This window comes from Pan troglodytes, chromosome 5 (assembly GCF_028858775.2).
Source record: "Pan troglodytes isolate AG18354 chromosome 5, NHGRI_mPanTro3-v2.0_pri, whole genome shotgun sequence".
NCBI lineage: Eukaryota > Metazoa > Chordata > Mammalia > Primates > Hominidae > Pan > Pan troglodytes.
In genome coordinates this window covers 144,366,009-144,393,707 of record NC_072403.2, presented here as the reverse complement: position 1 = coordinate 144,393,707, position 27,699 = coordinate 144,366,009, and the positions used below count along the sequence as shown (strand labels likewise).

Genomic DNA, 27,699 nt, shown 5'->3' with positions numbered 1-27,699 from the left:
AAAATACAAGCTAATTTAGTTGGTACTGCTATACCAATGCTGATTTCTTAGTTTTGACAAGTGGACCATGGTTATGTAAGATGTTAACATTAAGGAAACATTAGGGGAACCTGGGTGAGGTATATATAGGAGTGCTGTACTATCTTTGCAGCTCTTCTATAAATCTAAAATTATTTCAAAATAAAGAATCGTTTAAAACATGGGAGAGAAGAAAAAATGTATTCTAGCTGATGGGAACTACGTGAGCGAAGCACAGAAATAAGAAAACCCCTGGTTTGTGACTGGGGAGCTAGCTGCTGGGAGGGAGGGGAGAGCAGACAGAGAAAGAGAAGTTATTTAAGCCAACATATTCCAAGCATAAATTTTGATGCTTGGAAAGGCAGGATCAGACCATGTGGTCCTTATATGTATAGGGACCATATGATGCATCATCTGAACTGAAGCACGTTTGAGAATGAAAGGGCATGCTCAGAAGACAGGCGGCCAGGACAAGCATAAACTAGGACTGTCCTAGCAAACTAAATATATGGTCACCCTGTGTATATGCAGGGGGCTTGGACTTGATTTTGAGAGCAGTGTTTTCCATTATGCATATTTAAAAGTTTTACAGGCAAGTTCCACCATCAAATACACTCATAAAATACTGGGTAAAAGAAATTTATACTTGTTTCTTTCCTGAACCACTTCTCAGCGTCTTTAATTTACAAATATGCTCTGTGAATCTTCAAGAATGTAATATAATATGTTTCCCAAACATTTCTTTGTAGACCAATTCCCTGATTCCTTACTTCAACCCACACAATTCCCCAGCTCTCCCCAATCTAATCATTTTGGTTTTTTTTCATAAGAAATACAGTTCAGGGAATGCTGCAATCATGGAAATGGCATGAAGCCTGGAGCAAAGTTCTCAGATTAGAGCTTCAAATATTCAGTGGTGGCTTTGACAATAATAAAGTTGAGAAGACCCGGAGATAGAAGATCCAACAAGGAGGCTATTGCAGTGGATCAGGATGTCAACCGTGAGGGACTGAGAGAAGAGGGCACATATGAACAACACTTAGGAGGTAAAATTAGAAACGAAAATACCAGTCATCATGCTATAATGGCCCGTGTAAGATTCCCCTGGGATATCTGTTTATTACCTCCATGTTCAAAAGCTAGGGCAAAATCAATTCTGTGCTTGATATATGACTAGGCACTTGTGTGATCTTAAACAGAAAACAAGTAGACTGTAGAGAGACATGGAAGGTGCTTAACAATGAGGCACAACTGAACTAACTCTTGTTTATTAAGTATTAATTTAAGCTTCCTTTTAATCTAGCACAGATTTTTTAAACCAGTTGTGGTTTTCCCATTGTATTATAAATAAAAACAAACTTTCATAAGTCAACTTGTCCTTCTCACTTACCAATAAGTCCCTCTTTGCTCTATTTACCTTTTTGCGTCTTTTACTTCTTTGGCTTTCCCAGAAGATCACATAGTGGTCATGTAAAAAATATTTTTAGTTCAGTAACTATTAAATGAACCAGCAATTATCTCCTTCTATTCCCTGGAATTGCTATCCCAGACACTGGAGATACAGCAGTGGACAGTTCTCCATCCTACGTGAGAGATATTACATAGGAGGTATTTATGGTATTTACATTAATAAGGACACCACAAGTGTGCAGATAACATTCCCCACTCAACAACTTCTGGTTTCCTTCAAAATCTCTCCAAGAAGGCCCAAATCTCGCAAATTACTATTTCTGAAAATCCAAATTACAAGCCTTCAGTCATAGGTAACTTCTGCACATGGAAATGATTTATTTTGGGAGATGTGACATTATCACTCATCAAATTAGGAGACTTTTAAAGCCCTACCAGTTTCAAGACACCTGGCTGAATTTAACTTGGTAGCAGCCAGATTCGCAGATGGAATACCATGTCAGGAACTCTTAGTAATTCATTTATCTTAATACTTCTAAATTTTGCAAGTTTGTCTAGACTATACTTCTTTTTTTTCCCATTTGAATACCAAAGGATGAAATCTTATTCTAAGTTTTCAAAAGACCTGGAAGGAATCCACTCATAACATATTTTAAAACAAGGAATTGGAATGAGCCCAGGATGAGGGCTCAGACAGCTAAGTTTTGGTCCCAGCATAGTCAGTAACTATCAGGGCAACTTGAAGAGGCCACTTAATCTCAGGTTCTTCTGTAGTGCATTGTACCTTCCCTCCCCAGAGTCCAGAGTTCTATCAAAGGTAATATGAATGGGTATTTGGAAAGTGCACTAAACCTCACACGGATGTAAGATCCTTTCATGAGTTCCTTCAATGATTGAAATGTTTCTTCCTACGTTCACCAGCCACTTCCTAATTCTCAAGTACAATGCACTACTTTCAGTTCTTTATTTACTTGAACTTTGTGTAACAGGTGACATCATGGACAATTCCCTCTTTTTTTCCTTCATTCTCTAGTTTACCTTTTCCTGGTTTATTTCCTATCTTGTGGGTTACTCGTTTTCAGGGTTATTCTTTCTCTGTCCATCTCTCTTAAGCAGATAACATTCCACACTTAGTGTCGGTGAGTTCCAATCAGAATTCTATCCTGGGTTTTGTTTTTTTCCACCTAAGTGCGTCTGGACTTTTGATATCACCTATCCGGGTAATCATTTTAGAAAATAGTGTTGCCTTAATATAGGCAAAGGCTAAGCCGATCTATCTTCTAATTAATTTGGAGAGGGCTTTCTTTCATTTGTAGCAATTGATGCTTTTCATCTAACAATTACAATATATTTGCATATTTATCATTGGAACTGTCTCTGCTTGTTTTAAACCCTGTGAAAACTACGCCCTGCTTTTCAGGAATGCTTAGAATGACTTGTATGTACTAGGAAAACTTGTTTACTAAGTGAGCACCCAGAGATGACTCTTCACTTATTCCTTCATTGTTCTTGCTAGGATTGTGTGCTCGCCTTTGCATTTTTCGATAGAGCTGTGAACGCGATCTACTGCAATTAAAGGTTAGCAAACAAGACAGGCAAGAGCTAATGGGGCGGGGTGAAGACTCGCGTGCAAGAAGGCTGGCTTCACCAGATAAAGAAGACAACTGTCCTCCATTCTGTCCTTTTTTGCACGTAGGCTAAGAGGCGTTCACCATCTCTACGTCAGGCTTCAAAGAACAGCTCCCTTGCAATTTTGCTGATACCCCCATTCCTTAGCTTGGAACCGGAGGGGCGGTGAGGGCCGCTGTCACTCAGCCCCGCGGGCCAATAGAAAAGGGGTGAACCCCGCCTTCTTCCTGAGTTGTGCTGCGGGCATGCGCACTGGGCGTCCCCACGCCACCGCCCATCAGCTGAGAATTGCAGCTGAGGGCTCCGGGGTAGGTGGGTGACGGCGGTCGGAGGTGTAGGAGGGAGCCGTGGAGGTCCAGGTAAGAGGACCCTGGGGAGGGGGGCTCCCTGGCCGGGCGACAGGGAGGCGCGGTGCCCCTGCGGCTGCTGCGCCTTCTTGTTTGTGCGCGTGGTCAGGTGGCCGCCGCCCTGCGCTCTGCAGCAGGCACTCGGGAGGCTGGGAAGGGCGGGACTGCCCCAGCTCCCGGAGCGCCTGCGGCTCCCCACGCCCCCCGGCCGGGTGCAAGGGCGCGGCGCGTTCCGCATTCCGGGTGCGCGCGGCTGTGGTCAGGTGGGCCTACCCAGCCACGCACCCGCCGCGGTCCCCTGGGCAGAGCTCCGGAGGCGCACGGCTGGCGGAGCGCACCCCGGGGAGGGCGCCAGAGCCGGCTGGGGCCCAGCTCAGGAATCCAGACACGACCAAATGACCTCTTCCTCTTTTCAACTCACGGATTGAAAAACACATTAAACTTCCCGAATATAGAGGAACTGAAAAATGTATGGCTGTAGCAGGCGAACCGTGTATGTTTGTTTATTCAGAGGCGCGTAGTATTGTTTTTTTAATTTGGCTTGATGACTTTAACATACTTTGACATTCTTTTAGTATACACCTTTAATTAATTTACATAAAAACCTTTAAACATACATAAAATATTTCTAGTATTTCCTCCACCTTGTTTTCTAGTTAGTTTCTTTAAATTCAGACAAAGAAAAAAAGTTGCATTTCTGATCAAATGCTGTGTGTTTTTTCCCACAAATTTCTTACATTTGTTTGGCTCTTATCTGTATACGTTAATTTTTGTTTACCTCAGATCGTTGTATTCTGACTATAATTATATATAATATATAAAACTTGCCCAGAATCTGGAAGAAAAGAAAGTAATTATGAAATGCTGTGCTATTTAACAATGTTGGAAGTGGACATTTCTTCTGCAGGTTCTCTGAGCACACCTGGGCAGAGGCTGATAACGGTGTTTTAAACTGTGTTTTGTGTTGTGGACAGGCCTTATAGGCTACTTTGAGAAGTTGGCCTCAGACTCGTGACTAGTTAAGAATTATGCTCTTAACTTCACAGTTTCTGTAGAGGTTAATATGATACCATATTAACTCATTAACATCATAATTTTTCCTCAGATATGTTACTTATGTTGCTCTTGATAACAAAATCAATCCTCATTTTGATTATGACCCCAAACTTTAAGTGCTGATGATTGAAAAGTAAATTATAGAAAATATTCACAGTAAGTCTGAGTGAAGTTTGCTGTGATTCCATTTAATTTGCAAGTTTCATGTGTGAAAGTGTGAAAAAAACAATCCTCGGTGTTGTGAACTACAACCAAGTAGTACAAAAGTTCAGTGATGAAAGAGCTAAGGCCAAAGAATACAGTTAATGTAGTTTGTGCAGAGGATACTTATGTAGACAGAGCACCCTCACATTCCTTGAGCATTTACTGTGCACCAGGCACTGTAGATTACACAGGATGACAAGGTCATCTCTCTCCTGTTTGTATTCCAGAAGTAGCTCCTGTTTGTATTCCAGAGGTGTAGGGATAAATAATAAACAGTGATTAATTCGGCTTTTGAGTATTGTGAAGCAGTAAGTTAGATTGACAAAGAGTGACCAGTGGTGAGTTCTCACTTTCATATCAGAGTGGTCACAAAGGTTTCTCTAGCATGTGATGAGGCCTTGCTGGGGAGAAGGAGCCAGTCACGTGGAGATCATGGGAAGAGCCTTCTAGAAATAGGAAATGGCACCCAGCAAAGGCCCAAGGCAGCAAGAAGCCTGGGACCTTCGGTATCTGAAAGAAGGCACTGGAATTTTATGTTTTGGAAATGGTAATATTTACCCTCACGCTGGGTGTGTGTTCTTAGGAGGTGGGTACATTCATTCATTCTGCAAATGTTTGTTAAGCACTTGTGATGTAGCCAGGCACTGAGAATAGTGCAGTCCACAAAACACAAAAAAATGCTTACCCCCCACCCCTCAGAACTTATCTGGGGTAGAGGGTATAGAGAAGTCCAGTTGTTTATGCTGATGTTAATGATTAAGAAAGTGAAATTGACTACTTCTTTGCCCAGGGTAGATTTATAGAGCATGAGATATATGCTAAATGGAAATCTTAAGGATTCTACAGTATATCTGATTTTAACTGGGAGTAGTGTTTGACACTTCAAGATTAAATTTTAACATTCTTTTTGTTCATTCCTTTGTGTTCTTTAGAAGCCGTCTTGAGAAGACTCTCATCTGAGTGTTGCACTTTGATTCTCCCTTCCTGTTTTTCTCTTTATAGTGTTTGTATATCTTCATAGAAAGATGATTATTGCAATGTGGAGATTAGCACTGTGCAATAGATCTTTCTGTGATAATGGAAGTGGTCTATGAATGAGCTGTCCAAGCTTCTGGCCACTAGCCACACAGAATTTTTGAACATTTGAAAGGTGTCTAGTGTGACTGAGGAACTGATTTTTTCATTTAACTTAATTTTAATTAATTTTAATTTTTTAAAAACGAGAGCTACAATGTAATTTAAGTGATACACAATATAAAACGGTGTAAATTGTCACATCAAAAAATGAAATGTAGAGTAAAAGTGTAGTTTCTTACTGCAATCAGTTATCTTGTTAGCAGCTTAAAATAACCTGTAATAAGTTTTTTTGCTTTTATTATTTTAATCAACAGATAATGATTTACATATTTGTGGATACATGTGATACATCAGTAGATGTGTACAATGTGTAATGATCAAATCAGGGTAATTAGCATATCCATTACCTCAAACATTTAACATTTCTTTGTGTTAAGAGCATTCACAATTCATTCTTCTAAGTATTTGAAAATATGCAATAAATTGTAATTAATTATAGTCCCCTGAACACTAGACTTCATTCCTCCTACCTAGCTGTATTTTGGTGTTAGTTAACCAACCTTTGGCTATCCCCTTCCCGCCATCCTTCCCTGCTTCTAGTAACCACTATAATTTTAACAGCCCATTTAGTTAGTGGCTAGTCTATTAGTACAGGTCTAGGTAATGAATTATATAATTATTATTCTGAGCAATTAAATAGGAATTCTGAGTGGGCTTTCAAAAGTATTCAACAAGAGTACTTTAGTGCGTAGCAGCTCTGGGCTAGGTAATGGAGACTGATGTGGAAAGCAGACATCTGAATAACTCAGCATCCATTTAGCCTATATGCAGAGATCATAAGCTTTTAATCAATTTGTAGTTACCTATCCTATCTGTCTATGCTTGTATTTGTATATATATATTTTAAAGACAACAATTTGGTTCCTTTCCTTTGTGTGTCTCATTATCAAAAGAGCCAACTGTTGTTGCCTTTTAGATACCACTTATTAGCAGAATAATAGAGAAAAGGAGTAAGCTATTCCTCTGTGTTACCTTGATCAACTCATGTAGTTATCCCAAACATGTTCCTTCATCTTAAGAATAGCAAAACTTCATATGGGGCTTGCAGAAAAGTGGTAAATTTGGTTTTTCTTTTGTCTTATTTTATTTTATTTTATTTTATTTTGAGACGAGTCTCGCTCTGTCGCCGGGCTGGAGTGCAGTGGCGTGATCTTGGCTCACTGCAACCTCCGCCTCCTGGGTTCAAGCGATTGTCCTGCCTCAGCCTCCTGAGTAGCTGGCACTACAGGTGCATGCCACCACACCCAGTTAATTTTTTTAGTAGAGATGAGATTTCACCATGTTGGCCAGGATGGTCTCAATCTCTTGACCTTGTCATCTGCCTGTCTTGGCCTTCCCAAATTCCGGGATTACAGGCGTGAGCCACCGCGCCCAGCCCAAATTTGGTTTTTCTAACTGAGTGAGTTCACCTGCCCTCAATTTTGTTATACAAGGAAGCAGTATGGCTTAGTGTTTAAAAAATGTCGGCTCTGTGGTTATTTGCTCCTTTGCTTAAGCAAATTATTTATTCTCATTATGCCTCAGTTTCATGTAAAAAAAATCACATTAGCAATTATACCCACATCATAGGCTTATAAGAATTAACTGAGAAAATAAATTTAAAAGTCACAAGCACAATGCTTAGGAAATGTAAGTCCTGGATGAGTGTTGGCCATTGTTAACTTTGTTTTATTTTACACATCTTTCTTCTCTATCTTTCGCAAATTGCATTTCATTCTTCACACATGATTCCTGGCTAGATACAGTGGCTCAAACCTGTAATCCCAGCACTTTGGGAGGCTGAGACTGGAGGATTGCATGAGCCCAGGAGTTCAAGACCAGTCTGGGCAACAAAGTGAGACCCCCCATCTCTATAAAAAAATCAAAAAATTAGTGGGATGTGGTGGCAGGTGCCTGTGGACCCAGCTACTCGGGATGCTGAGATGGGAGGATTGCCTGAGCCTGAAATTCAGGGCTGCAGTGAGTCGTAATCACACCACTGCACTCCAGCCTGGGTGCTCCTGTCTCAAACAACAACAACGCCAAACAAAGAAAAAGTAAAACAAAACTCATGATTCCAGTCAATCTAAGTAGCACCTCTTTGGGTGAATGAAGCCACTTGCCAATTGTCTCACCAGCAGGAACTTTCTCACATTTAGTAGCTTGAGGAAAGGGATGAAGAAAATTGATTGTGTTTGTGACTGATTGATTTTCCAGAGAGGAAAAAAGGTGGCCTTGAAAGAAAACAGTGAGAAGACTTGGGCTACACTGGTGTGAGTTTTAAGGGTAAGGAAAATGCTGTAGAATACTGTCCTTGACTTGATGGAACTGTTTATGGGAGAGAGAGTAGGCCTCAGGTGTGCTTGCATGGTTTTGAGACAGGTGATGAGTTTCTCTTGGTCTTGTGCTGATGCTGGTCCTGCAGCTGCAAGAACAGATCATAACTTTCCTCTGTGTAGGGTGGAAAAGCATTTGTTCTCTGGATGTGCATTATCTCATTTTGATCCTGGCAGTGGGCCCAAATGCTAAGTGTCTTGCCCAAAGTAGAAATTTCCAGTTGCTACTTCCATGGTGTGCTGCACAGGCAATGGCTGAGTTCTTGTAGCTTCACAGACATGTAGACACGAGAGAAAGCCAAGGGTACGAGCTGGAGACATGGATGTGCGACTCATTCAGGTATAGATTAAAATGGAACCATGTATATGGAGGAGCATCCCCAGAGATTACATGAATAACAAACTGAACATTTTTTCATTCAATGTGTTTGTTTTGGCTTGTAAGCCAGTTTTTCCAGAGATCTACTTGATAGAGGGAAAGGAGAAAGGAAGATGTCATTGAACCAAGAGAAAATTGTCTTTCTCCATACCTTGGAATATTATTTGGCAATAACAAGGAATGAAGGACTGATATATGATACAGCACAGATGGACTTTGGAAGCATACTAAGAGAAAGAAGCTAGTCTCGAAGAACACATTGTATGATTCCATTCCTATGAAATGTCCAGAATAGCAAAGCTATAAAGATACAACGTAGATTAGTAGTCGCCTTTGGCCAGTGAGGTTGGGGAGAAATGGAGAGCGATTGCTAATGATTACAAACTTTCCTTTTAGCGTAATAGAAATGTTCTAAAAGTGATGATTATACAATGTTGTAAATATATTAAAAACCATTGGATTGTGTACTTCAAGTAGGTGTATTGTATTGCCATATCTCAATAAATTATATCTCAATAAAGCCATTTTATTTATATAAATTTAAGGGGTGCACATGCAGTTTTGTTACATGGTTATATTGCATAGCGTGAAGTCTGGGCTTTTAGTGTAATCATCACCTGAATAATGTACATTGTACGCATTAAGTAATTTCTCATCCCTCACCCTCCCATCCTTTTGAGTCTCCAATGTCTTCTTATTCCACTCTCTGTCCATGTGTACACATTATTTAGGTTCCACTTACAAGTGAGAACATGCAGCATTTGACTTTTTTCTGAGTCATTTCACTTAAGATAATGGCCTCCAGTTCATCTGTGTTGCTGTGAAAGACATAACTTCAGTCTTTTTTAAGGTTAAATAGTATTCCATTGCATTTGTATACACTACATTTTCTTTATCCATTCAGGAATGTTAATAGACACTTGATGGGCACTTAGGTTAATTCCAAATCTTTGTTCTTGTGAATATTGCTACAATAGACATATGAGTGCAGATTATCTTTTTGGTATAATGGTTTTTTTTTTTCTTTTGGGTAGATACCCAGTAACGAGGTTACTGGATCAAATATTAATTCTATTTTTAGTTCTTTGATGACTTGCCATGCTGTTTTCTCTAGAGGTTGTACTACTTTACAGTCTCACCAACAGTGTGTGTGTTCCTTTTTGTCTGCATTCTTGCCAACATCTGTACTTGTTTGACTTTTTTTCTTTTTTTTCTGTTCAAGATGTGTTTGTGGATGAATTTTTAATAGCCATTCTGACTGTTGTGAGATGATGTCTCATTGTGGTATTAATTTGCATTTATCTGGTGCTTACTGATGTTAAACATTTTTCATGTGCTTCTTGGCCATTTGTATGTCTTCTTTTGAAAAATGTCTATTCATGTGCTTTGCCCCCTTTTTAATGGGGTTATTTGTGGGGTTTTTTGTTGAGTTGTTTGAGTTTCTTATAAATTCTGGATATTAATCTCGTTGGATGTGTAGTTTGCAGGTATTTTTCTCCCATTCTGCAGGTTGTCTGTTCATTCTGTTTATTATTTCTTTTGCTGTGCAAAAGCTTTTTAGTTTAATTAAATCTCATTTTGTCTATTTTTTGTTTTGTTGCTTGTGCTTTTGAGGTCTTAGTCATAAATTCTTTTCCTAAACCAATGTCCAGAAGAGTTTTCCCTATATTTTCTTTTAGTATTTTAATCGTTTTAGGTATTACTTTTAAGTCTTTAATCCATCTTGAGTCGATTTTTTTTTTTATATGTTGACAGATAAGGGTCCAGTTTCACTCTTCTGCATGGGGCGATCCAATTTTCCCAGCACCATGTATTGAAAAGGGCGTCCTTTCCTCAGTGTATGTTTTTGTCAACTTTGTCAAAAAGATCAATTGACTGTAGATACGTGACTTTACTTCTGACTTCTCTATTCCATTCCATTGTTCTATGTGTCTGTTTTTATATGAATATCATGCTGTTTTAGTTACTATACCCTTTTAGTATAATTTGAGGTCAGGCAATGAGATGCCTCCAGCTTTGTTCTTTTTCTTAAAATTGCTTTGGCTATTCAAAACCTGTGTTTTTTTTTTTTTTTTTTTTTTTTTTAAGTGACTTGGAGATGCATTTAAAATTGCATGGTTTCAAGGATGTTCCGGATGGTGTTGGTGTCATTGAATCCCCATGTCTACTCTTGTTCTGTCTGGGCCCAAGTCCAAGGCTACCTGGAAGGAAGTTTATTCCTGTCTCCCCACTGTAGTGGTCCAGCTGTCTGACTTTAGGTTTGAATTTACCCTTTAATGAAATTGCTTTTGGATCCATCTCTAGGATTTGGTGAGACCCAGAGAGCCCAGAATAGATCAGCTGTACCTGAGAGGGAAGTTGGAGAATATCTAAAAGCCGCCAGGACTTTCAGGGTGGCCAGGCACATTCAAAGTGCACCAGAGTTCCAGGCATAGAACCAGTACTGTTCTAATGGTCTCAACAGTTCAGCTGTTGTACTTCCTGCCAACACTGTCCCTTAGAGCAAAGACACATATTTCACTGTGGCTTCTTCTCTACCAGAAATCTTCTGTGGCATTAGTTCTATGTGGTAGCAAGCATGGATAGCCTTGGCATCAGAACCCTGGGACTGAATCCCACCTCCACCTGTGGGTGGGTTGGGTTACCATTACTTAATCATAATAAGCCCGCTGTTTGCTCATCATTAAAACAAGAATAATGCCACTTAATTGAAGGAGGTTGTGAAAATTAAATTAGTCTGTGAAATACTTTTTGTGTCGCAGATGTGCGAGAAATGTTAGGCCATTCCTCTCTTTCCCTTTATGTTGTTTTCCCCTTGTCCCAGCTGTGAATCATCTGATCCAGGGTTGGCCAGGAACCTTCCCTTCCTTTAGTAAATACCATACTGCGTGTGGCCTTTCCACGTGCTCTGGGTCTCTCCACCCCAGCCTTCACGTCCTTGCCTTTGTTGTTCTGCATACTGGTCATAACCAAGCATCCAAATCTTATGTTTCTATTTCATAAATTCTTTCCAGACAAGGATGATGGTCATTTTTTCTTTTTGTAGCCCTTCTCATTTTAGCCTAGCACGTGATCTTTTATGGATTTGTGGGGTTTTTTGTTGGTTTGCATTATTAACTTTATCCGTCCTCCTAAATGACAAACTTGATTTGAGCAGATACTGTGTCAGTGTGTTTTGTTTTGTTTGCATCTCCCAGGTGCTTAGTTTAATGCTGGGCATGTACCAGGCTCTTAGTAGAGAGCTAGCTTACAAATTGACCACCAACAATTTTGCAGTATTCCAGTGCATATTCATGGAAAAGATGGGGTGGCGGTAGTTGAAATTCTTTGCTGTGCGCAGTTCTGTATGCAGGGACATTCCTTTTCAACCTTCTTTCCAAACGCTGATTGGAGTGGTGTGGATTGAAGAGGTAAAGAATGTCATCTCACCTGCCTCCTGTGGCAGTATCTCAGTGTCTCTTCTATTCTGAGATGCTGGCTGCTGAAAGGGGAGAGTCATTCGTTCTCCTTCCTCTGTCAGGAAGGTTTGATAAACATTTTATATGACATTTGCTTCACAGTAGTTGGTTCTGCTATTTCAGATTTAACCTTTTCCATTAAAATTAGAACCCTATTAATCATACATTCCTGAGCAGGTCCTGTATGTGTGTTAAATTAGATATTAAGGTTGGTACAAAAGTAATTGCCATTTTTACCATTACTTTGAATGGCAAAAACCACAATTAAAAGTAATGGTAAAAACTGCAATTACTTTGGCACAACCTAATACAGTGAAATTTCTGGGGATAGCCTGAAGTCTGTGTTCCATTTAATAAATATTTAAATGCCTGTTTGTGCTAAGAGTTGTTTTAAATATTGGAGAAAGATAAATAGCATGTGGGCCCTGCCTTATAATTGTTTGGAGTTTAGTTAAGGAAAAAATATGTAAACAACTAAAATTATATACAGGTAAGGGATTTAATAATTTTTCTTGAAGAGATCAAAGACGTTTTCAAAGGAAATATGCAATTTGAACCTTCTTTTAATTGTTTGATGTGTTTAACATGACTCTGTCCTTTGAAGTCCAGTTTTTTTTTTTTAATAGACATGAGAGTTTTGCTATTTGATGTGTCACTTTGCCAGATTTCAACTCTATTAGATTAATCAAGTTTGTCCTTGTAACTTCACAGATTGTTAATTTGGAAAATGTAAGCCAGTAGCTTAAAAAATATATCTGTGTGACTTTTATATTATTTAGGTGACTGCTTAGAAAACTGCACAGCATCTGATGAAATTAGCGAATAAGAACATCAGCCATGTCTTACACTCCAGGAGTTGGTGGTGACCCCGCCCAGCTGGCCCAGAGGATCTCTTCTAACATCCAGAAGATCACACAGTGTTGTGAGTTGAGTTTTAAATGGACTTCACTATTTGTATCCACTCTTAACTGAACTTGGTGGAGGTTCATGAAAGGACAACTCTGCTGATTGAGAGAGGGAGGAGCATTCCTCTAACAACAGGTTTTAAAGGGCTCGAACTCTTTAGAATGAATGCAAGAGAATTATATTTGAGATAACACTTACTGCATTTTTCTATAGGAAGTCAGGGCCAGGCACATAATACATTATTTCATTAAATAAAATCAAGATTTAAAAGGATAATGGATTCTTAGATCTGCTTTAAAGCTATCTGGTTCTAGATGAGATGATGAGACCTGATGACTCAGTCTCATAGGTTTGGAACCAGGTAGCACTACCAAGGGCTTAAGGAACATAAAGTTTATTAAAAATAAAATCTGACTGGATATGGGTTAGGTTAATCTTATGATGGGCAAGTATGTGGTACCTTATTAAGGAGCAAGAGGAACTAAGGAGAGGACGTTTTAATCTATTGAGGAAGGTATTTTAGAAAATCAGACCTGCATTCCCCACATATTCTTTTTTTTTTTTTAGAGACAGTCTCACTCTGTCGCCCAGGCTGGAGTGCAGTGGTACGATCTTGGCTCACTGCAAGCTCCGCCTCCCGGGTTCACACCATTCTCCTGCCTCAGCCTCCCGAGTAGCTGGGACTACAGGCGCCCGCCACCACGCCCGGCTAATTTTTTGTATTTTTAGTAGAGACGGGGTTTCACCGTGTTAGCCAGGATGGTCTCGATCTCCTGACTTCGTGATCCACCCGCCTCAGCCTCCTAAAGTGCTGGGATTACAGGCGTGAGCCACTGCGCCCGGCCAAATTATTCTTTGCTGTACTTGTCAGAGATAGATTACCAGTAGACTGATGCAGTGTGGCACTTCATTCGGAACTATTCATCGTCAGGATATGTATTAAAAAAATCATTATAGCAGATTTGAGTGGATAGGTTTTTATTTTTTTATTTTTTTTTTACTTTTTTTTGTTTGTAAATTATGGTTAATCAGATACCTTGGGTGATTCTAGTCTTGCTCTCAGTGTTTGGCCCTTGGGGCATTACCTGAACTCTTTCATCCTTCGGAGTATGTTAATATAGTTTTATTCTTCAGCCTAGTTCCTTACAAGGCTATTCTTTTTAACAGAATGTTAACACATTGCAGAAATAGTGTTTTCAAATGACCATACTCTGTTTCTTTATCTAATCATTAACTCCTCAACAGCTGTTCCTCTACCTGAATTATTTAAATGAGATGCTAGTGTGTTTTAGGAGCAAAGAGAATAAAACTAGACTCTAAAAAGGTGCTGCTGTGCACAGTGGTATAAAATAACCCTTATTCTGATTTGGGGTGATTTCTGGGTTTTTTACCTATTTCTGGAAGAACAAGGAAGTGCACAGTGCCAGGCACCACGTTGTCCACAGCAGGGACTGTAGGAATGGTACATTGAGAACTGCTGCAGTTTGTCACAGGCCACCGGCGTTGGCTCTGCTTTGCTCCTCTGGCATCAGATCTGTTCTGATGGTGGCCACAGAAGAGCCTCTTTCCTTTTCTTTTTTTTTTTTAATGGCTCCCTTGCTGCTGGTTAGAAATAGCACTGGTCTGCCCCAAGTGTATCTGGCTACCTGTGCAAAAATTAAGGAAGTTTATAATTCTAATTACATATGTGGAAAATTAGGACCTTTATGCAAGAAAGGAGGCCAAGAGGCCTTTCTCCAAAGAAGAGGATAAGCATCCTGTGTTGGGAAAGCTAAACAGTGTTAGGAATTGAGGATGAGGAATGACTGTCCTGTACTGAGATTGTAGAAGTAGCAAGCAGTAGGTAGTATGAAAGATACATGGATTGAAGATTGTGTGTGAACATGAACTGGAAGGAGAAAAGAGTTGACTTAAATCAGGCCATGTTCCCTAAGAAAGAGATCAGTTGATCCAGTGGATGAGAAGTGACAGATTGGGCCAGAGTTGAATATTTATGGCAGGTTGGTAGCTAAGTGTGCGAGTACATCCGGGGCAGTATTGGAGCATGTGAAGGGCTGGCTATGATACTCCACAGTCTATGTGAAGAGCTGTTAAGAAGACTGGGACTGTTGGCAGGGCATGGTGGCTCACACCTGTAATCCCAGCACTTTGGGAGGCCGAGGCAGGCAGATCACGGGAGGTCAGGAGTTCGAGACCAGCCTGACCAACATGGAGAAACCCTGTCTCTACTAAAAATACAAAATTAGCTGGGCCTGTTGTGGCATATGCCTGTAATCCCAGCTACTTGGGAGGCAGAGGCAGGGGACTCGCTTGAACCTGGGAGGCGGAGGTTGCAGTGATCACGCCATTGCACTCCAGCCTGGGCAACAAGAGCAAAACTCCGTTTCAAAAAAAAAAAAAAAGACTGGGACTGTTCATGCAGGTGAAGGTACAGTCACCATCTGCAGATGTTTGAATCACTGTCATATGTGAAACAGAAGCCATATGTCCTGCATGAACATAGGGGCCTCCATAAATGTACGGAAGCTACAGGTAGTCAGATTTCACCTTGAGAAGGAGGAAGGGCTTTTGAATAATCCAAGTTGTTAAGGTAGAATTGCCTCCCTCAGGAGGAATGAGATTCCTTATCAGTGACCAGAAAAAGGATGGTCAGATATTTCTCAGACTTATTAATAAGAATTTTAAACATAGGAATAATGGTTCAGACTAAGAGGGTTTTAATTTTGATATTCTATTGTGATTCATTCAACAAATAATTTTTGGGGCACATAGTACTTGCTAGATACTGTTCCAAACTGTAGGAATGTAGCAGTAAACAATCTATAAGGTCCTGCTCTCATTGTAGTTTACAGTGTAGTAAGGAGAAATAATGAGCAACTTAATTTTCTGTAAAGAAAATATAGTGAAAGTGAGGTGAGAGCAAGTGACTGGGGAAGCTACCTTTACTTTAGATGGTCTTTGAATGAGGATGAGGAGGGACTGGTAGTGAGGAGATTCAGAGAAAGGGCATTTCAGACAGAAGGAATAACTAGCATTAAAAATTCAAAAGCAGACCTGGGCTTGAAATACTCAGAAAATAGGGAAAAGGGAAAAAGCTAGTGTGGCTGAAGCACAGCATCTGGGGCAAGAGTGCCAGGAGATGAAACCAGAGGGGTCTGGCGGGTCAGCTGGGGCCTTGCAGGTCATTCAGGAAGTTTAGATTTCATTTTAAGAGGCAGTGGAAATCACTGGAGGCATTTAAGCAGAGGAGAGACATAATCAGATCTACACTGTGAAAAAATTACTTTGGCTGCTGCTTAGAAAATAGACATTGGGGGAATAGCAGGGAGGTATGCTGGTCATCACAGAGGTCTGGGGAGAGCTCGGATGCTGGCTTGCACCAGGGTGATGGCAGTGGGGATGGAGAGAAGCAATGAGTGTGTTTTGGAGGTAGAGCCAGCGGGACTTGCTGATGCATGTGGGTAGGGATGGTAGAGGAAGGAAGGAGTTAAAGATGACTCCATAGTTTTTGCATTGAGCAACGGACTAGGTGGTGGCAAGTGTGTACTGAAATGGGAGGGACTACAGTTCAGGACAAGTAGGGGAGAGTTTTGTTTTGACTAAGTATATTTCGAGATATCATTTAGATATCTAAGTGGAGATATCAAACATCTACTTTAGATGCAGGAATTTGGAAGTCAGAGTGTCCTCAGAGTATAAATGGTATTTAAAACCATAGGTGTAAAGTAATCACGTAAGAGTGAGGAAAGAGAAGAGGCCTGGAACATTAAAAAATGTGGAAATCAGGAAGGTAGCATGAAGAATCTAAGGAGTGACCTGTGAGGTAAGATAAAAATCAAGATGTGGTAGATTTCTAGAAATTAAACAAAGAATGTTTCAAGAATGAGTGAGGCATTATCTCTCTCTAATGCTGCTGAGAGACTAAGATAAAAGCAGACAATTGGATTTGGTAAACTGGTGACTTTGAAAAGAACATTCTCATAGCCATATTGCAAGTGTAGATGGAGGAAGGGAAGGAGAAGCACCCACTCTTTCCATTTTAAAGAGACTTTCCAGATTTTCTCCTCATCTCTGCTTATGTCATTGATCAGGTGGCTACACCTAGCTGCCAGAGAGGCTGAAAACATCTTAGCAGGATTTCAGTGTGCTCACTAAAATTGGGGATTATTCTATTTGAGAAAGAAGGGTGAGAGAATCAATATTTAGTAGGCAACTAGCAGACTCTGCTATGAAAGTAGAAAGAGGATCAAAGAAAGGGTTCCATTTTACACTGCAACAGAGAAATTCTGGTAAGCGTATAATTGCAAAGGAAATGTTTTGAAAGTGAGAGGGCATGGGAATGGACCACTAGCAAGTTCACATTTCATCCACCGTATAGAGGTGAGGCTACGTGTGGTACAGATGGAAACATGGTGGGCAAACATGGGAGATTTCCTGTTTGAGTGGGTCTGTTCTTAAATGAAATGGGAAGCAAGGTCATCAGATAGAGAATGGGCGGGAAAGAAGGGGGTTTAGCAAATGTGTTGAGTATACATTTAAGATTTGGGGCCATGAATTTAGTGAAACCAGTCATCACTGTACTTTTTCTATTTCTGAGATTCAATGTCTAAATGAAGGGGAGTTTAGATTAGATAAAGTATTGTTAAAAATCTAACTACTGTCAAGTATGTGTACTGATAAGGGCTATGCAGAAATCACGTGGAAGTGAAAGGCAGAAGTGTGAAATTTCAGTTCACTTTTTTCCCCATTTGGTAATGCTAATAATACTGGGTGCGATTGAATAAAATGATACTTTGCACCACATTTAGGTTCTCTTCACACTACATTTGCAACTTTTGAAATTGTGTCAGTACAATTATCTGATTTTACAAAAGAAACCTAAAGAGAAGATGCTGTAAGTAAGGTAACCTGTAATTAGAATATGAGCATCTGTTAAACTAAAGCTAAAGTCTTCTTGAGTGTTGCAGTGGGAAAGTTTATTTTCACATTAGTTTTGATGAAATAAATAAACACTTATAAAATATTAAGTTTTATGGTTTAGTTTATACCCCCAAAAAAAGAAAATGGCAGTCAAAAATCTTTTTAAACCATTTTTTTGGTTTAAGACCATCTGCAGTCTTTTGAATTTGTTTCACCAGTAAAGCATTTAAACCATATTATAATGATATAATTTATATTAAGCATAAAATATTTAAATATTGTAAATGCTTACATGTAAAATAAATTAGAAATTTAATTATATTAAAATAATAAAACTGGTAAATAGTTATAACAAACTATGACTTTATTACAGGCTCTGTAGACAGTTTAAAATGATTAAGAAAATATTTGTATCCTATGAGAGAAAGCGTTGACTCCATAACAGTCAACAAGGCCCTTGTGCCACCCATGCTCCATCTTTTACCCATGGCATAGACAGTATTCTCTGTTGCTGGCCTAGCATGCCATCCAGTCTTTTTCAACCCAAGGCTCCAGGCAACCATTCCCAGTAGACTGGAGTTGGCAGGCAAACAAAATCGTTTGTTATCACAGGTCTAGAAGATCACCATGCCTCTTAGAAAGGCTTAGATTTAGTTTTCAAACTTTGGATTGAGATGTTCAAAAGTGACATTTTTATTAGCAACATCTATGCCTGTTTACCTTCTATCATTTCTCCGTATTTTCTGTCAGACATACTCCTAGCTGTGATGTATAGTATAAGGATAAGCAAGCCTTTGTGGGTTTATAAGTATAAGGTACCTATCATATAGGTAAACCAGAGTAGGCATTTTCACAAGGGCCATTCATCCTTGCCCAAACACAAACAACATAGAAAAATGTCTTGAGAACACACAGAGAAACTCATGTTTTTAAAAGCAGCAGAATCAATATATCAAAATACATCACATAAGTAAACACAGGCTTGCTTTTTCAGACTTTTTAAAAATGGAAGTATAATGTATACATTGAGTACTAGACAAATTATTTGTGTATAGCTGAATAAATTTTCTATTGTATTACCACAAATGTCAAGAAATAGAACATTCCTTAGTCCCCTAAAACCTTCTTGTGCTTACACCCCTCCATGCCCTTCAGAGATAACCAGTGTCCTGACTTTGTTAACATCATTGATTAATTTTCCTTTTTTTAATCTAATAGAATCAATAATCAAATAGAATTATTTTATGATGGGCTTCTTACATTATGTTTGTGGGATTCATCCATGCAGCTGCAGGTCATTTGTTTTCGTTACTGTATAGTATTCCATATTTAAACATACCACAATTTATTTATTCTTTCTACTGGTTGTAGTGTTTCCAGTTTTTGATTTTGTTTTTATTTTTTGCTAGGATGAACAGTGCTTCCCAGAACATTCTTACATGTTCTTTTGGTGCATGTATGTGAAGGAATTGGGTTACTGGCTCATAGGATATGTTTATGTTCAGCTTTTGTGGATAACAGCTAAACAGTGTCCTAAAGTGGTTGTACCAGATATGAGTACAGCCAGTGTATCAGAGTTTGTGCTGCTCAAAGTCCTTGTCAACATTTGATGTTTACAGCTTTTTATTCATTTTAGTCATAGGTTTCTCATGATTTACTTTTGCAATTCTCTGATTAGAATCAGAGTTTTTAGAGTGTAGCTGAGCTAAAGAAATCAATGAGATAATAGGAAACATTTCTAATCAAGCAAGCTGTATGTGATTGCATGTACATTTCCTGAAATCAGATCCAAATAGCAGTGTGACCTTGAGTAAGCTCTCGAACCTTCCAAGACATGGTTTTCTCATGTGTATTTTCTGTGGGCTAGGTTATGGTCTCTTCAAACTTTAACAGGCAATAATTCTAACCAAAGTTTTTTAAGAGTCCCAAAACTCTTCTAACAGGTACAAGATTATTTTATGTGTTGTTAAGAGGCGGATTGCCATATCTGAATCCATAATGCATGCTCATAAAATCCCATAATTGAAGAAGCCATCACACTCAAGACTAGCTAGAGTTCCACCAAGGCTTATGTATTATTTTTAAGTGTTAGGAGATGGGAAAGCTGGGGCACAGAGGTTTGTATCCTGTCAGAATTAACAAAATTTTGTATTGAAGGAAATTGGTGAATAGAAATGAGAATAGCTATGAAACACAGTCCTTGAGATAAAAATTTCCCTAACTCCTAAATAACATAGTAAGCCTTTCCACTAGTGCTAATGTGAATTCTCGCATTTGAGTATTTTTTTTTTTTAAATAATAACCTGAAAGAGGAAGATGTAGTGTGGCTAAAGTTGGAAAGTGAATAAAACAGATATATTGGAAACATAAAATCTACTCATCAGAATTTATGAGTATAGAAGTTTCTGCTAAAATATGCATCATGTATCACATGGGCTTGTGTATGTGTGTTTTTTTCCAGAAAATTTGGAAAGACAGAACCTTCTAGGGGCACATAAAGTATGAACGTAAGCTTTTAAGTGCTAAGAGAAGGTGACTGAAAAATATTTTTGTTGAATCTTCACTTGTTTCATTTTTAATCATCTCTCCTACAGATTAAAGGTATTAGTTCAGCATAGATTTTAGTTTAAAATCGAAACAGATGTTTTTGGTTTCTCTGTGTTATAATTAGCTTCCTATGCTGCAAGTATACTTTTCAAAATTGTTTATTAAGAATTGGTGCATGGCTCCTGTCCCCATAAGGTTCTTTGAGATGAAATTAAAAGTCTATGTAAAAGTGTGAGCCCTTTTGTTACTTTTAGAATGATCACAGTTCTTTTAATTAGTTAGGGTCTGGTGAAGGGGACACTTGTTTTTGCATTTTAACACATGACTGCACAAAAGGGAAGCTAATATTATCACTTTTTTTTTTTTGGTGCCAGGGCAAATATTTTTCTAAAAAAGGAGCTCCAGTCCTGAGAAATTAATGAATTTATTGGAACCATATATTTACTCAGGAATTAAGAATGTTTCCTTTTTTTCTGGGGTAGTCTGTTGGTGGGATGGGAAGGCAGTTTATTAAAGGAAAAAGAGTTGAAAAATTGTTGCTTCCCTCCTTCTAAAATGCTGTTTGAAATATTTATGTCTAAGATTGCACATCTGAAAATGTGGTTGGATGGTTTTTTTCCCCCACTTAGAGGAGAAAAACTTCAGTAGTTTTTATTTCATTGTGATTTTCTTCATGCCTAAGGTGCTGACATAAAACAGAGATAGATGTGAAAGTTGCTATCTTGTCCAAGGAAATTTTAACAGAGTGTGACAACTTTTCTTCTCTTCAGTGACTTTTCCTTTATGACTGAACATGGTGTTTATGGCCGGATATGAGTGAATTCTTTGTTTTATGAACTAAATCTTTAAGATGTGGCTCCAAGATGCTTCAAGGAGCTTTATCCCTCACTCTCCTATCTGTGAACCATACATATGCTTCTGCCCTGAACATGAACTTTCTTACCCTTGGTTCCAACCCCAAACCATAGTAATGGGTGTCTTCACTCCCTCTGTTTAATCTAAGTGTAAATCTTAGTGGTTCTACCGGTCAGATCTGTCTGTGTCTCTCCATCTCTGCCATTACCACATATGCCCAAGCTGCTGCTATTTCTTTGGATGACTGCAGTCTCCAAATTGTTCTCACTTCCATTCCTGCCTCTTTCAGTCTTCTCCAAATAGTTGCCAAGGTAAACCTGTAAAACTGTAAATCAGATCATGTCATCCTATAGCTTGAAAGGCAACAGTTAAATTCTGTGGCTTTTATAATCAGATATAAATCCCCACCATGCCCCACAGTATCCCCAAGATCTGATCCCTGCCCCCACTTGTCAACTACCACTCTCTCCCATGGTGCTGCTCTGCTGCTCCACATTCCACCAGGTAGATCTTCTTTCTGCTTAATGAACAGTCAGCTCATCCTCACCTCAGGGCCTTTGCACTTGCTCCTCTTCTGCTTCAGACATCTTCCCAGATCTACATGTAACTGGTTTCTTTCTGGCATTCAGGTCTTAGGGCCCAAAGCTCACTTGTTTAGCAATGTCTTCCCTGCCTTATCATTTTGCTTCCTCCAGTCATTCTTTTTCTCATTAACCTGTTTTGTTTTTATATTGCCTTTTATCAGTAAATTAAAGTACTATTATTGTTTACTTATTTTTTTACTTTCCTACTAAAACCTTGGCCCCCAGAGATAAAGGGCTCATGTCTTGGCTACAGAAGTATTTACACATAATTTTATTCGTTCATTTTTTAATGAAATTGAGATCACACTATACAGGTTTTTTGGTGCTTACTTTTTTTTTCTCTTGTTATTGGTTGCTTACTTTTTTATGTGGTTATGCCATTAAATGATTTTAATTAATCCTTCATTAACAGACATTTTATCCTAAGTGTATATGTTTAAAAACCTGAGAACTTAACCATTTGTGGTGCCTCCACAAATGAATCCTCTGAGTTCTCTGTAGATAAAGTGTCATGGTGACCATGTGATAAAAATCCTCATGTGTATGTTTTGATACTACATTTATTTAAGAATTTCTATAATAATTACTAGTTTTTTTCCAACATGATCTATGCTCAGTAATTGTATGACAGGGTAGTTTCTCTTTGATTACACATATTCATGGTTAGTTGTGTAGTGGCTACTCAACTGCCCTGTGAGGCTGTCCCTCTGTAGATTTTGGTTGATTTGGTGCTGAAGTAGGAATCGAACAGTATAAGTTAAGCTTGGCATTTAGTTTTGGTTTCCTGTAGTGATTTTGGCAATTATGGTCCTCATCTCTTTGATCCCTTTTTGTTGTTTTCACCAATTACTGAACAATGTTTTTATTGAACAGTGTATTAGTCCATTCTCACATTGCTAATAAAGACATACCTGAGACTGGGTAGCTTATAAAGAAAAAGAGGTGTAATGGATCACATTTCCACATGGCTGGGGAGGCCTCACAATCATGGCGGAAGACGAAGGAAGAGCATGGGGACTTCTTACATGGCCATGGGCAAGAGAGGACTTGTGCAGGGGAGCTCCCCTTTATAAATCCATCAGATCTCATGAGACTTATTCACTATCATGAGAACAGCACAGGAATGACCACCCTCATGATCCAATTATCTCCCACTGGGTCCCTCTCACAACATGTGGGAATTGTGGGAGCTACAATTCAAGATGTGGTTTGGGTGGGGACACAGCCAAACCATATCAAACAGTGATTGCCCTTTATACTTAATCCAAACTTTTTTTCTTAAAGCAATTGTTAATTGGTGTGCCTATTAGTTGCTTAGGAAAAAACTAAAAGTCATACAAGATATTATTCTGCAAGTCTTGGTACATTTATTTTCCTACTCTTCTTTCTCATTATAGTATCATTATCATGATCATTATTTGAAGTTATGTATTAATTATATTGAGTATGGCCACCTACTTCTTTAAGATAGTTTGCCTTTTATTCCATATAAAGTCAAAGAAAATGCCCACAGACATCACCAAGATACTGTCCTAGTCTGTGGACTGTTCTCCTGCTTGGGAGCATGGAAACCTTCAACAGATATCCAGCCAAGGCCTGCTTATTTGTGAATACCCAGTACACTGCCTTGCTGCTGGGCATGGGAGGAGAGTGGGGCAGGGTGGCCCAAGTACATCCAGTGATTTTAGTTGTATGGTATTTCCTATATACCCTGCTTTGTTCAATAATCTCTTTCTGGAAGATATGTAAGCTAGTATTTTAAAACTATTTTCAATTAACTGTTTACTTTGTGCCTTGTATTAGGTATCTTTTATTCCTTTTTTTATGCATTGTTTTTGATCTTCCAGTCACCCTGGTCAGGTGAGAAAATGTAGGTTTGGAGTGGTTGTCACTTGCTCAAGTTTGTACAACTGTTAAGTGGCAAAGCTGGTATTTGAGCCCAGGAGAGTCTGGTTCATATAACATGGTGTATTTGGATCATGCTGTATATTGTACCAGGGTGTTACTTGTGCATTTATGTTCATTCCCTGTGTGAGTATTTATTAAACACCTGTGATGTGCTAGGGACTGTCTGGATGCTGAAGCTATGTCAGCGAATAAAATAAAAATACCTGCCTTTATGGAGTGAACCTTTAATGAGAGAAGACAGACATAAAATAAATAAGTAAATTATGTCATATGTTAGAAGGAGATGTTAAGTGTTACAAAAAGAAACAATGACAAAAACATACCGGCATGTGCTGGAGAGGGGTTTGCATTTGATAAATAGGGTGCACGGGAAGTCGGGATGGACCATACTGAGGAGTTCCTCGTTGAGCACATATTTGAAGGAAGGAAGGGAATGTGTCCCACAGTATCTAGGGAAAGAGTATTTTAGATGGGGAAATAGCATGTCCATAGGCCCTCAGAGGTAAGCACCCCTGGCCATTAGAGGAATGGAGAGGAGGGAGGAGAGAGAGTTGGGACCAGGTCAGGTAGGGCCTTGCAGGCTGTGTAAGGACTTTTACTCTGGGTGGAGCAAGGGTTATGAGGAGAGGAGTGCAGTGCTGGTGCAGAGGCAGTGCAATGTTGGACTCAACCAGAATTTTAGACTTTGTCAAGTGGTTAAGAAGGGAGAGAGGGGCTTAAGATATATGCAAGAGTCTGGATATGGACTGACTCCAGAGTTTAAGTTGGGTAGGGAGTGGGTGACGACATTGGAGGTGAGGAAACGTGGCAGAGTGGCAGGATCAATGGATGGCAGGTTGGAGTTGGGGCCAGGGGAGTGAGCTGGACATGCAGGAGGTGATTTCTAAGTAGATTGCCTGAAACCAAGATTATGGAAGAGTGACAGTTCCTGGTAATGAGAAGGTGTTTGATGGGATCTTGGAGTGTGTGGCTGAGGGAGGGTGGAGGACAGAATCATTTCAGTAGGAGACGTGTGCAAAGAATGGAGGCCAGCAGGATGGTGGAAGGATCGTCAGCCTGTGTATTGAAATCACAAAAAAATTAAGATAGGAGTCATGTTGGACAGAATGGCAGCGAGCCAGAAACTACAACCAATGAAGAGTGAGGGGCGGCCCAAGGAACCTAAAATGACTAAACCTGCAGTGGGTGGTGATCATGGGGCCTGATGTGTTCTGCGTCTGTCTGTTATTGTGCTCCTTGTCATGGGGCCTTTATTTTTGAATTTGTCCTTCTTTTCTGAGTTCCTTCAGTCTCTAGTTAGTCAGTGCATGCATGTTATCTGGCCATCTCTTAAGAGTTCTTTTGTGATCTTCCTTTAAACTGTGATTACTTCATTGAGTTTTTTTTTTTTTTTCTTTTAATCCTGTGGGTATTTTGGGGTATAATTTTTACCATATTCACTTTGTGGCAACATGTTCTCCTGCTGTGAGTTCTTTTAGGGAGTTTTACTGTTCTTTTCCACATTTTAAAATAGTCTTTTGTGTGGTTACTCTACCCATTTTTTTGTTTGTTTTTCAATGGAATGAGTTTGAATTTCCTGGCAGGAGATTCCTGTGAAGGGAGAGGGAAGTGCCCATTTCTCTGCTCAAGGGCTCTATTCTCTCTGCTGTGCTGTGCTGTGCTGCACTGCACCGAGGGACTGTTTCTTTCCTCCTCTGCCTCTCAGCCCCTAGCCTGGTGTAGGAGGGCTTCCCGCTCCATCCCTGATGTCATCCCAATCACTTCATCGACTCCAAGATGCACAGACACCTCTTTCCAAGGTGTTCCCCACCTGGTTTTTGAGTAGGGTCGGCAGCCCACGGCCTCCTGAATCTGTTCCGCGTCTCCTTTTCCCACCTTCTCCAGCAGAGTCCCCGGTGCTTCTCAGCCCTGCTTCTGCCCATTCCCACTCCGGGTGGGATCAGCTCTTCTGATGATTTGCTGGTGACAGTGTGGAGCTCTGCAACCCCGGTTATTCTCCACCCCACCCATACGGCTTCCTGCTCAGGACCTGCTATTTTCTGTTGCTTTTGGCCGTATGTACACGTTTTTGAGAATTTGGTCATATTTACACATTTTGTGTTAATTTCTCTGAAAATGTAATTTTTATGGGTTTTCTACCTGCTCCCCCATTCTATAATATGCCTTGAGGAGGGAAGAAGGAGGAATATTCAGAAACATGCTTCTACCGTGTTTCTATAAGAAGCAGAAATCGATTTTCAGTGTTTTAGAAACAGCTGCCAGCATGTGTTGGCAGTTAGAACTGATCAGAAATGACTGAAGTAAAAGGTTTGGGAATCACTGCCTGTAAACTAGAGGGGAACTCGTGACAACAATTCAGCTGCTTTTGGAGCAGTAGGAGAATTATTGGGCCCTCGAGTGGGTGACAGGAAGGAAGCTCATCACGATGGGCAAAAGATGTGTCAGCGGGGTTGGGGAACTGCAAGGCGCAAGGCCTCACCACTGCCCAGTCCTTTCCTGTTTGCTTCTTACACAAATCACACATTGTTATGGAACCGTTGTTGCTTCTGATTCCAGACTACCTCAGAGCAGGTAAACTGAGCAGATCCATGTGAAAAATGTTAGGATGAATAAATTTGCTAAAAGACCCAGCTTGTAATGTTCCAGCCATCTAGAAGTCCAAATTATTGTTTACATACAATTTTAGATGACTTGTTTTTGTACTTTATTTTTAAGAACTGTGCCCTCAGATTTAACCCTTTATTAATCTACAATAGCTTTAAAATGCCCCCAAATTTCCACTGATTTGACCTTTATGCCTTTCTACCTTTAAAGTATCCGGGAAGAGAACCAATGACAAAGTGAAAATTAAGTGTGTTGTAAATTTGAGATTGCTTTGTGGAAGCGGGCTATGCCTTCAGATATTCTGTGCTGGGAAGGGGAGCACAGGAAGCCAGTGTAGTTGGGCCTTGCAGGTGGATGCTCTCCATTGAGCTTCCAGCCTCGAGACTCATCCTTTAGAAGATCCTTCTCCATCTCCCTTCCCACCCTTTCTCGTCTCTGCAGTTTGGATCAGTGCTTTTGCTCACAAAGAAGACAAGTGTTCTCTTCAGGTCATAAGACAGAGCATGAGATATACTAGTGCTAGAGGGGAAAAGCCAGAATTATTTTAGTAGCCATCCTTCAGATTCTCCAGGAAGTTTTTCTACTTGTGATACACTTTTTAGAATTTTAATACACTTTTCTTGGTTTTTCTTGAAAAATAGATAGACATGGGTATTTCTAATGATACATTTTTCTCTACACATTGTACCCTATAACGAACCTGGATCCTAACTCTAATTGTACAAGACTTATGAGTAATAACATCTTGTACTTTTATTCTTACAAAGATCTATGCCATTTCTAAAATGTTTACATATATATCACCTTTTTTTTTTTTTTTTAAGACAGAGTCCCACTCTGTCACCCAGGCTGGAGTGCAGTGGCACAATCTTGGCTCACTGCAACCTCTTCCTCTGGGTTCAAGCTATTCTTGTGCTTCAGCCTCTCGAGTAGCTTGGACTACAGGGGTGTGCCACCATACTTGGCTAATTTTTGTATCTTTAGAAGAGATGGGTTTTCGCCGTGTTGGCCAGGTTGGTCTCGAACTCCTGGCCTCAAGTGATCTGCTTACCTTGGCCTCCCAAAGTGCTGGGATTACAGGCACGAGCCACTGCGCCTGGCCTATATCACTTTGTTTAACACTCCAAACTACCCGCTAACAAAGCTAGAGGGTTTGATAGACGAGGAAAGATTGGAGTCTAAAACAGAGTTTGTTTCTTTCAATATTTAGATTTTTTTTTCTAGTCCTCTTTTAAATATGTCACTTATATGCAACTGCTAGATACATGTCACTGGCACATAGTAGCTGACTCCTCCCTCCCAATTACGGGCTATAACTATCTTATGTCAATTGATATTTATCATCTCTACAATTCTTATAATTATATCATAGATTATTAAGTATTAGCACTCAAGTATGGTTCACATTAGATAGTCAAGAAA

General features: G+C 39.6%; 1 protein-coding gene across 3 annotated transcripts in view; it reads left to right on the top strand.

The window, feature by feature from the left end:
- Positions 1-3,108: 3,108 nt before the first annotated feature.
- The window catches only part of STX7 (syntaxin 7), a 55,343-nt gene continuing 30,752 nt past the window's right edge, over positions 3,109-27,699 (top strand). For 2 of the 3 annotated variants that reach the window (XM_518745.8, XM_054686328.2), the window contains exons 1-2: positions 3,281-3,416; positions 12,733-12,875. In XM_518745.8, coding sequence (XP_518745.1) covers positions 12,791-12,875 — 85 coding nt within the window. In that variant the 5' untranslated portion in view covers positions 3,281-3,416; positions 12,733-12,790. Of the gene's footprint in view, positions 3,417-12,732; positions 12,876-27,699 lie in introns of all 3 variants that reach the window. The other variant, XM_009452021.5, reaches the window with a different exon arrangement.